Source organism: Mya arenaria, chromosome 2 (genome assembly GCF_026914265.1).
Source record: "Mya arenaria isolate MELC-2E11 chromosome 2, ASM2691426v1".
NCBI lineage: Eukaryota > Metazoa > Mollusca > Bivalvia > Myida > Myidae > Mya > Mya arenaria.
In genome coordinates, this window is record NC_069123.1 from 53493306 (window position 1) to 53504866 (window position 11561).

Sequence of the window (11561 nt, forward strand, 5' to 3'; positions counted from 1 at the left end):
CCAACTTGTGCTTGAAGATGAAGCATGTGGCACAAACTGGCACATGCATGTGCAAAATGATGCCTCTCTGCTGTTTTAATAAATAAATGGGCAATTTAATTGTTAAAAGGTAGCAAAACACCCTGTCGCAAACAATACGGGTTCAATTTAAACGAACCTCAAAATCATATTCATGCTTTGATTCAACAAAAATAATGTGGAACCGTTGACGCAGACTTTTGACAATAAGTAATGATATCTAAAGCAGAAATCAAGCGAGAAAAATAATTTGTATGTTTAATTTTCGTATGTCTCAAAAAAACCGTTAACATCCGTTACCCATCTTTGATATTATATCTATATAATATTTGCATATTTCTTTAATGATCATTGTTACTTGTCTAGAAAAGTGTTCAGGTTCATACACGTAAGTATTGCTTTTTACTAGTCTATTTTTAAACATAAGTATGCATTGTAATAAAATATCTGGATGATTATTTGATAAACTGCTTATTTATTGATGCATATTCCTAGTTATCCAATTTGGCTTATAGCGTATACTAATTCGGACATAACTAGAAGTTCGGATAACAATAACTCTTTCAGTAACGGAAGATATTTTTGGATACGGCAAACATTTTCTTGATGCTTATGAAAAGCATAACCAATAAAATTTAAATGTCTTTAATTATTTGTTATTTTAAAATGTTAAACGTATGTTATAGCATTACATTAGAAAGATTAAATCAACTAACCTAGCTATACTTAAGCAATGGTAACGAAAGTTAATAAGTGTAAAAAGACACAAGAAAAAGTTGTTCCTTTGATCATTGTTGCAAACCATAGCAGCCTGCAAAGATGTTTACACATGTATAGTAAAATAGAAAATATTTATTTAGTAGCTTAACCTTCTTGAATCATGAAAAATAGAGTTAATCTAAAACACTTTTGGTAACGGAAGTTAACAAGTCTCTATGTTTTTCTTTCTTCAGAATGCCGCAGTCAAGGGGTGAAATCCAGCGAAGATACAGAGAAAAGATGAACAAGGAGTCGAGTGCCTTCATGAAGAAGGATAGAGAACGGAAGCAGACGGACTATGTAACAGAACTGTCAGAAACTAAAGCCAAAAAGAGAAGAGTGTGGCAATTATTGAGTGCAACTATGTTGTATGAAGTATGGTGATTTAGACATAAAATGACTTTGAAAGTGTTGATTATATGAACTCGTGTTCATGTTTTATAAAGTATGGTGATTCAGACACTCAATTATTTTGTGTTGATTAGATAAAGTTTTGTTTAAGGAAAAATATACTTTAAAGCTCCAATTGCTTATAAAATAATTACATTGTATGTATAGAACCATTACATGCATTTTCCAAGGAAACAAAAGCTTTATTTAAGTAAAGACATCAGTGTTTTACGTAGTCAAATACATGCTCGGTATGAGCCAATTGGATTGTCCAAAATAAAGTAAATCGTTATTTAGAACAAAAAACAACACCTTTTTGTTCAAAAGATTAAAGGTTTGTGTTCTGCAAAGGAAGTTGCATGTAAATTTATTAAACATTTAGACAGGTGGTTCTCAATTGATACATTTCTGATAATTTACATATAAGCTCTATGCAAACAATTACTGTTAACCCCTTTGATGCCATTTAAAGCCCTTACAGTATATTATTTGCCCATTGCTTACGTTTATGTAATAAGCAAATCACAAGGTTTGCAAAATGATTTAAAATCCGTTACTTCATTTTGTAACTTGATATGCTATCGCAAAAAGACAACAAAGACATAAATTCTTAACTCTGTAGTAGTATGAGTTTTGGCAGCTAATCAGTCATCTTTCTTTAGGAGAATGTGTGAAAAATATGGAATGAACATGAATGTATATATATATAGTCAAAAGTAAACATCAAACTTATTGTATCTGTTCACCACGATGTTGTGAAGTTCCAATATGTATCAGCTTTTCTTTTCTGAGTAGTTGTTGTTTCGGCATAATTCTAGTCTTTTTCACATCTTTTTCAAATGGGTTTGCCTTTAAATTGTTTTTTCAATTGCAAAAACAGTTGTTTGTTCAAAGCTGTTAAACCATGTTAACATCCGTTACTTTTCACAAATTATTTGAAACATACAGAAATCATATTATATCAGGTGAATATCATGTAAAATTTACTTTACATTGGCATATACTAATCAAGCTCAAGCATCAAATGAACTGTTGTTTAGTTGTACACTGTAAGTTGTTTGTGTTGTCTCTGTTACAAAGCCGTTAATTATTGTTGCCAAGTCAGTCAACCTACTATTAATTCATTTTAACAGTTACGCAATAGCTTAGCTGTGAACTGGGTATTTTTGTCTGTGTACATGTTTGTATATGACACTTAATCTAACATCCGTTACATTGAAACTGCATCGGTTATCTTTGAACAGCCGCATTTTGTTTGGCCGACATAATAAGAAGACACAACTTTTAAACTAGTTACCTGAGAACACGTATATTGCAAATTTATTATTACGGGTGATTTTTGAAAACATCAATTTCACTTCATTTTTTCAATCTTAAAATCATTATAACAGCATACATTTCTGGAATGTGCGACATACGCCTAAGGAAATAACTTTTTTGACAGATGAGGTATGAAAATATTTGTTACTGCTTATCAAAGACTATGCTATATTCTGCTTTCTGGTTTGTGCGTACAATATTTTATTATTATATTATTTGCTTGTATTCTAATAATCCCGCAAAATATATTGGGCCTAAAAAAAAATGTTTGGTTAGGGTTACATCCTTTTCAAAAATAGGTAGGGTAGGTAGGCTTTTATTTTTTTTTTATTTTTTTTTTATTAGGCTTTATTTAAGAATGTCATTTTCATCATTGGAGAATGGTGTTAAAGTTATCTTCTATATAAGCAATTAAGGTTTTAAACTACATATTGAAAAGCAAAAAAAAAAAATTTTTTTTTTTTTTTTTTTTTTTTTAGTTTTTCATTTTTTTTTTCAAACTGACTATAAAAACGTTAGGGTCGGCGCCTATTCCGTAGGTAGGGTCGGGTAACCCGAACCAAATGTATTTTTTTTTAGGCCTTGGCCAAAATTTCAGCGTTGTATCGTTCTACTAAATTCTGAAGATAATGATGGCACTGAGCTCAATCGTCCTTCAATTTTTAAAGGAAACGGATCTAAAGCTAAATCTTACCCTGACCTTAAACTTTGACCCACTGATCTCAAAATCAATAGGGTCCACCTGATGGTCACTACCAACCTGCCTACTAAGTTTCAGCGGAAAACCATCTCCAGGACGGACAGGCGTTTCGATAACTATATATTATCATATGTGCCGTCCTTCGGAAGGCATAACGTTGTTTTTTTTTTTTACTTTCAATTGTAAAAAACGAAAAACGAAAAGACGGTATATACACGGACATAACAATAAACCAATTTTATTTAAGACCATATGTACATAGTTAAAATGCAACAATAACTAAAATAAGTACAATATGCAAAAATAGTTTAATGCTATGATAAACATAGTGATACTCTTGCTGTCATTGCTTCAAAGTTCTAGATTTTATATAATGCATTCTTCATTTATGTGATCAACCACATATGTGGGTTTACGTAATTAACCAGATTCATATAGATCTGACAAGTATAATTTGTAGCTATACAAAGTACATATCATTATGTAGAGCTAGTCCATTTAAACAGCCGCTTCAGAGTCTTTGACGATTTTTGATTTTGCGTTTAGGGAAAAAGCTGAATATCAAAATGTTAAAAAAATTACCTAAACGCGCATTATTGTGGCTAATTACTGTAGAGCTATCTAAACAGTCTTTGAAGCAATTGCAGCAAAAGTATCAGAACGATTTGTTAAATTATGTCAAAGTTATTTTACTAGAACTGTCTATACAGTCATCCAAATTTTAAGTAAAACCGTAAACTGAGGAGATTATTTAAAAGTTTCAAAAAGTATCTAAACTCATTTCGGGTATAACACAACGTTGTGTGTTTGTCCAAGGGAAAGCACTTTTTATTAGTGGGACATCCTTCAGCACATAATTATTTCCCTTATTTTTGAATTTGTCATTTTAAATAAAATTTTATTCATGTGTATATCAAAGGAAAACTATTTATAAGAATGCATGGCTACATATATATATATGTAAAACAAGCCCAGAGATGACTCAAATACATGTTAATAGTTTAGTTAGAGTTGGCACTTAGCATATCAGATAGCAAGTGTTATTTATTTTCTCATATCAAATAGCAAGTGTTATTTATTTTCTCATAACAAATAGCAAGTATTATTTATTTTCTCATATCAAATAGCAAGTGTTATTTATGTTCTCATATCAAATAGCAAGTGTTATTTATTTTCGCTAAACCTGGGTCTTACTCTGACATTGTATACCTAGCTACAGGTCTTGCGAAAATATCAAATAGGGACAACACAATAGATTTTTGGGGACAAATGTTTCTATATTTTTCCTCAAATCAAATTGTGTATGAAAATCCTAATTGGTTGATCAACCCATGACTAGTATACATGTAATTGTTGTTACAGTCGTGGTTTATAGAAAACGATAAAAAAATGTGTTTCTATGGAGACGATATTTAATCTTTAATTGCCGACCTTTATTCTATGTACTAAACTTAAGGTAATTTGGCAAAATGCAAAACTACAGCAACGAGGTTTCCGAGTTGTTAAAAGTTGTAAGTCATGTTTGTTTACCTATTTTTATGACTTATATAATTTAAATAAACTAGAATAAGGTTTTTGTATATTGAAATACAGGGTTTGGGTTCATCAATATTATAAATTTTACGGAGCTAAATTTGATGTTATAAGAGCATATATGTTGGTTCGATAAGAAGTAGTACTGGTACTCAAGTATGCTCCAATCTTTTGTCAACTAACTTATCAAGAACAAGATTTACGTTCATATTTTTCGTAGGAATTACTGTTTTGATATCTTCCTTTTGTTAAAACTGCAGGGAAAAATCTAACAAGATTTTTTTTCATTATTTTCCAGTGTTCGCTTTTAAAGGCTAAGAAGTTAGAAGTAGCGGTTATAATTACGTGTCCAGACAGTGAAGAAAGCATCTTTGTTGGGACTGATTTGGGAAGAGCATTTCTTGAAACAAGAAGTGATGTTGCAAGTGAATTCCACGTTTATTGTAAGTGTCCATGTATCTACTTATAATTGTAATAATTGATTCAATGCATTACTGAAACAAATCACTAGCCAAAGCAGTTAAATGTATTTAATATGGCATTAATTTTATGAAGTTATAAAAAGGTGTTTATCAGGTGTTTACGTTTGTTGCACGCTTGGTATTTTAATGTTACCCCTAAAAAACACTAGTTTTCTTTCCTTTTATTCAGGTCAAATAGTCAATGCGCGTGAGGTTCCCAATGTTGACATCGACGAGATTCATCAAACACATAATGACATTAACAGTGATGTTCCCAAATGTAATTTCTTCGGCGTTATTGAGAACCACACCGAACGCAATGTAAATGTAGCGGTTTGTTCTAACAGTGAGGAGTTTGATGCTGAAAAAGAAATAGTTGAAATGGATACAGCAGACGCCAATTCTGCAGTTCAATATCTTAAAGAGGACGGCGATCTAAAGGCTATGCAGAATAATGATTATAAGGCTGATGGAACTGTCTACAAAGAAGAACACAGTTTCAAAGGGAATAGCATTTCCGACACCAGTTTAAACATTGTTGAAAACTCGGACACAAATAGGGGACACAAGAGAACAATCCGACGGAATGTAATAGTCAGTGATACTACTTTGAAATATGCTTTTTCTGACGATAAAGGAAATGAAGTCACTGGAACGTTTATTGACATGGTACGGATATCTAGAAAACATGGGAAAACACTTCATAGTTGCAATCTTTGCAAAGCAAGTATGGATGACAAAGCCGTTACAGAGACACACTTGCAAAAACATCTAGTGATTAAGTGCTTAAATTGCCCAATCCAGTTTACAAACTACAAAAAGCTTGTACTACATTTAAGAGAACACATAAGACGTCCGTATATGTGTGATATTTGCTATAAAAACTTCTGGGACAAACAAGAAAAAGAATGGCATGAAACTCTTCATTCGGACAAGTTATTATGCTCGGTAAAATATATCTAGTATATCTATAATGACATTACAGTTGTCTGTCCACTTGTTCACTTGTAGTAATATGAGTGTTGCTGGATTTTAATTGATCATTTTTTCAGGTATGCAGCGCAGAATTTGACGACCTGTTGAAGTATAAATCTCACATACGAAACTCCCATTTGCCAAGAAAACATAAATGCCAGGTATGGCTATTTTGATACATGTATATCGAATAATATCATTCTTTGTACATTTGTGTCTCTTGTTCAGTGGCCTTAGCCTGCCTGTCTAATCAGGATTTATATTTTGAATACTGGTTTTCTCCCTGTAGTTTTCATTGTATTATTCAAACGTTTGATCGAGTTTGTAATTCAGAAGCTTCAATTATGTACTTGTATTATAGTATACAGCATAGACATTGTCGAAATTAAAACGATTGATATAATTGATTATTAAAAACGTATTTAACAAATTGTATAAACCAATAAGTATTTTTTTCAGTTTTGTCCGTGTTCATTTTCGCAAACAAAGAATTTGAGATTCCATGAAAAGTGGAGTCATAGTGAAAAACAATTTCGTTGCGACAAATGCGAGTGTAAATTCTACACAAACTACCAGCTGAAAAAGCACACGGAAAAGAAGCATGTGGATACACGTGGCACATGGGCATGCGAGGTGTGTCAGAAAGTATTCAACGACAAAAGGTACCTCAGTAATCACATGCGAATTCACACAGATCCTCAGATTTGTGAAGTGTGTGGAAAGGCCTTCAATTGTAGGGGACAGCTGAAGCAGCATCTTGATACAGTCCATGTTGATGACCCGCCTTTTAAGTGTGAGATTTGTGAACAGGCTTTTCACTTATCTTCTCGCCTTAAGAGGCACATGCGCACTATTCACGGACCGGAAGATCTTAGGAAGGAGTTTACATGCTCCTTTTGTGGAAAAGTGTTCAAGACAAGTGGCTCTTTGAAAAGCCACGTCAACGTACATACATGTGGCAAGGTTTTCAAATGCGAACGATGTGATAAATCGTTTCTTAGACATTCTTCTTGGTATATACACAATCGAGCAGTACATTTTGAAAATTTTGAGGAAGGCAAAATTAAATCGTCGTGCAGATATTGCAAAGAAAAGTTCAAAAACTCGAACAGACTCTTTCAGCATATAAAGCAGAATCATTATGAACAAGACTTAGCCCATCCGCAACCATATATGCAAATGTGTTCTATTTGTTCAAAAGTTTTCCTGAAAGAACACTACAAGACACATATTAACATGCACAATGGCATAAAACCCCACAAGTGTTTAATATGTGATAAAGGTTTCACGGACCGAAGTAATTTACGTGGTCATTTGAAAGGTGTCCACAAAAATGGAGAATTTCCTTGTATTGTTTGTGCCTTAGTTTTTACAAACGGATACGACTTTAAAAAGCATGTCGATGAACACACCGATGTAGTTACAGTTTAACGCATGTTATCGTATTATCCATATTATCTATATTGATTTTGCTTTGCTCGTCACGTTGTTTTTTTCGACTGTGCGCTGACAGCCCCTTTCATTTAAAAAAGTTTGTGTAATGCTTGAACTAAATCTGAGTTTTGATACCCAAATCTGTTTTATTTTGTATGCAATTATTAAGGAATTAATTGCTAAATAGTCTGTTAGTTTATTCCTGTAATTACCAATGCTTATGTCGAATTTCACAAAAATGGTCTTCTCCGATAGAAAACTAAACAAAGACTGGCTTTATAGCGCTTTTTTCAAAACAAATAATTAACAGTGAATACTAGCTTGTACATAAAGCTGTTGTCCATGTTCAAGTTATTATATGTGAATATTGAAGATAGTCTATTAAGGATAACGGTAACTGTAGTTTGTGCAAGTCTTGAATTCGCCCCGCGCCAACATGCCTTCGAACAATTTGCCTACACAAAAACTTTAGTTCTCTTGGCTGATCTGAAATTATAAAGTGCCATGGGTGTTTTCTATTGAGCAAGGCAAAACTAATATGGATTTCAGAAGAACGACGTAGAAAATACGTGATATACGGTTATTTTTTTAGTAATACGGTATACTTTAGTGCACGTAATATTGGATAAAATGGCTCGTCTGTCGACGCGTACCAAAATGTATGAAAATATTGCCAACACCAGACACTCGGAAATAATAGTATCTTACTTGGTTAAATCAGTATTTATTTCAGACGATAACACATTAAACTTGTGCGTTGAATCCGATAAATAACGAAACATATATAGTTGGTTTGAATTTGATGAAGAGCAATGCTTAACAATAAAATATTTTATACAGAATCGATAATTAAAAGAAACACAGGCTGAATGTGTTCGCTTACTTTCCCAGAAAGCCAATAACTGTTTTACTCTGCATGTAGCGCTAGGGACGACGTCGATTGCCCGCCGGTCATAGTTGTCCTTCATTGTGGGATCTGCTCCGAACATCAACAACAGTAGGGCAATGTTGTAATCTTGTTGGCGTGCGGCGGTGTGGAGAGGGGTACTTAGTATCTTGATGGAGTTCACATTGCAGCCTATAAAAAGCGATATAGTTCACATTGCAGCCTATAAAAAGCGATATGAGTCGGATAAACATAGGGACATTTTACCACGGTAATTCATTTCTGTTCTGGGCTTTATGACGATACGTTTTTGCCCAAATCACAACATACAGGTGGCATTTCAGAACATGCATTCATATCCACTAGAAAAACACCACAACTGATACAATAATTCGTGCATACACTAGGCAAACACGAGACATCAACTGCAACCAGCATTCATTCGTAGTTCAACTAGGCACACATGAGGCATTCGTTACAGCAACCAGTACAAACATTCGTGCATCCACTAGGCAAACACGAGTCATTCATTACCAAAACCAGTTAAATCAGTTGTGCATTCACTAGGCAAATAGGAGGCATTCATTACCACAACCAGTATAAGCATTCGTAAATCCACTAGGCTAACACGGCACATTCACTTCAGCAACCAGTACAATCAATCGTGCATTCTCTAAGAAAATCGGTCTCCATTACAACAACCAGCTAGTACAGTAAGTCCTACCTACCCTAGGCAAACAACAAAACCGATGCATCCATTCGAGTATCAACTAGGAAAACACGAGACGTACATAATAGGAAAACACGAGACGTACATAAGTATGACCAGTACACTCATTTGTATATCCACAACGCAGGCGGGACATTCACTTCAGCAACCAGTACACACAATTGTGTATCCAATAGGCAAACAAGAACAATATAAGGCTAATTGTCAATCAGTAAATGAACATTACTTGTATGTTCAACCTACATCGTGTATTTGAAGTTTTAACCTATAGACATTTAAAAGTTTAACATAAATTAATAGAACAGTATTCAATATAATTATTTGAACCAAATATACCAGACATAATTCGTCGTCGATAATTCGTGTAAAGAAATACAGAAACCGTACCTGCTTTAAGCAAAACCTTCGCTGAGTTGATGCTGCCTTTGAACACAGCCGCGTGTAGAGGAGTTCCGAAATGACAGTCGGTGTGGTTGAGGTTTGCACCCGCATCCACCAGCAAACTGGCACACTCCCATTTGTCTACAAGAAAGGAAACGCAGGGTGAATGTGGATCCAATGCTGATGATGGCAGTTTTGACAAAGGTAAGAGATGCCTTCCAGATCATATATAAGGACAAAGCGGAACCGTTTGAAATCCAGATTTAACCAAAAATCAGTATTCAAACGTGCTAAACGGACAGTTCACGATTTCAAATCTTAGAAAGTAATTGTCGGACTAAATAGCAACGGTCCACTTGCCTCGCAAGACTGCCTCATGAAGCGGTGATGACAGCAATAGTTGCGGGTTCACATCAGCTCCGTTGGTAAGTAACATTTTTACACACTCGACGCTCCCGGACGAACATGCGTCACTAAGGGGCGTGGCTCCGTCGATGTTGCGTCCATTAACCTAGAACACAAATGTGACACATCATTTTTATTGAGGCTATCTCATGCGTTCCGTTTACTGGAAGGAGACTACAAAAATACATAACCTTAAAGAAAAATGCTCAACGTACATGACTGTTATAAATGGACCGAGGTCGTTTTCACATACGTTAAAAGATTATAGTTTGATTGCCTATCAATGCAAATATGCCTATCAATCTAAAACAATTGACGTTCAATATGGGATTCTTCTAATCCATGAAGGATTTGCCATACAAAAACTAAAAAAAATCCGTCCAGGTAAATAATTTGGACTAATATGCCTACATAGTAGATGCATTATGTATACCTGTGCTCCCGCATTTAAAAGCTGTTGAACGCACTCTATACTCCCCCGAAAACAGGCCTCGTGTAGGGGTTGGACCAGGTCGAAATTGGTCTCGTTCACTTGGTGACCCGCATGAATCAAATCATTAACGAGTGCAGCGTCCCCCTTTGCACATGCAGCGTGTAAAGGATAACGACCTGCAACAGAAGAATACTCTGAATAGACAGACTGAAGAGACATAGCATATTGATTTTTCAAATAGTTTCGATTGCACAACATTCCGTTTTGCACAAATCTATAATACTATACCTGTTCATAACATGTATATGAAGTGTGTTTGAGAGTCCTTTCGACTATCCGATTTAACAACTTGTCCGCAATACGATCACATAAGACAAAATAAGTTTAAATGTTATTGCCGCACGTATTAGTAGTTGACAGGCTTAAGAACTATGTATTAATGTATCTACTTTTGTTAGGGGTGTAAACTAGTTCAGAGCGACCATACAGATGTCTTAATTGGTTAAAAGAATACCTTCACGGTCATCCATATCCCTTCTTCTGTGAAGAGTCTTTAACTTTCGCGGGAAAGTTCAAACCGCAGAAGATGGTGGATTTGACATAGTGCTAAACAAATCCGGCCGTGGTTGTGTGCATCCAGGTCTTTTTATTCTATGGATGTTCTGTGCATGCGGGAACAGGGGTTTGCAAAATTAATCGTGTTTGTTGTTGATCTTTTTCAATTCAGTACACACCCTTCTCATGAAAATTTGAGTGGTTTTGGCACAAGCATATCCAATTGACGTCTCGTATTTTAAAAGCTTATCTGTGTGCTCACATTAAATTATTAGAGTTCGAACAATGTTCATTCTCATGAATACGTGACGCTGAAATCCCTAGACAGGGTAACAATACATTATTGGGTGTGTCACGTTATAGGTTCAATTATCGGGATCACTCCCTCGCCGACATTTTGTTTGTATTATGGAGAAATGATGGTAGATTGACGATTGATTTGTAACTCAATTCAATTCAATTCAATTCTATCATGTAATACAAACGTGCGGTACGGATTCGTACCCGATATATGTAACATTCTTTGCCAACTCGGCCTCCATTCTCTTATTAATAATGTTCTCATCAATCCTTCTTCGTTA

At 34.6% G+C, this 11561-nt stretch overlaps 2 protein-coding genes across 2 annotated transcripts; one reads left to right on the top strand and one right to left on the bottom strand.

Moving 5' to 3' along the window:
* The first annotated feature begins 3759 nt into the window (after positions 1 to 3759).
* On the top strand, positions 3760 to 8456 carry LOC128244232 (endothelial zinc finger protein induced by tumor necrosis factor alpha-like). The gene is made up of 5 exons (XM_052962251.1): positions 3760 to 4698; positions 5019 to 5163; positions 5372 to 6129; positions 6234 to 6317; positions 6616 to 8456. The coding sequence occupies exons 1-5, from the start codon at positions 4657 to 4659 to the stop codon at positions 7585 to 7587; spliced, it is 2001 nt and encodes a 666-aa protein (XP_052818211.1). The 5' UTR covers positions 3760 to 4656; the 3' UTR covers positions 7588 to 8456.
* Positions 7862 to 10974, bottom strand: LOC128244243 (ankyrin repeat and SOCS box protein 13-like). The gene is made up of 6 exons (XM_052962262.1): positions 10940 to 10974; positions 10426 to 10601; positions 9948 to 10098; positions 9594 to 9728; positions 8474 to 8668; positions 7862 to 8076 (listed from the first exon to the last, which is right to left on the bottom strand). Exons 1-6 carry the CDS (start codon positions 10953 to 10955, stop codon positions 7937 to 7939), a joined length of 813 nt encoding a protein of 270 aa, XP_052818222.1. The 5' UTR covers positions 10956 to 10974; the 3' UTR covers positions 7862 to 7936.
* Between the last annotated feature and the right edge of the window lie 587 nt (positions 10975 to 11561).

Excerpts from the sequence above, each read along its gene's own strand:
- LOC128244232 (XM_052962251.1), top strand. The coding sequence starts at position 4,657 with ATGCAAAACTACAGCAACGAGGTTTCCGAGTTGTTAAAAGTT. Across the intron at positions 6,130-6,233 it reads CGGACAAGTTATTATGCTCG|GTATGCAGCGCAGAATTTGA; the intron begins GTAAAATATATC and ends TCATTTTTTCAG. Across the intron at positions 6,318-6,615 it reads CAAGAAAACATAAATGCCAG|TTTTGTCCGTGTTCATTTTC; the intron begins GTATGGCTATTT and ends TATTTTTTTCAG.
- LOC128244243 (XM_052962262.1), bottom strand. Across the intron at positions 10,099-10,425 it reads TTTTAAATGCGGGAGCACAG|GTTAATGGACGCAACATCGA; the intron begins GTATACATAATG and ends TTTGTGTTCTAG. Across the intron at positions 8,077-8,473 it reads GTTATTGGCTTTCTGGGAAA|ATCAGCCAAGAGAACTAAAG; the intron begins GTAAGCGAACAC and ends TTATAATTTCAG.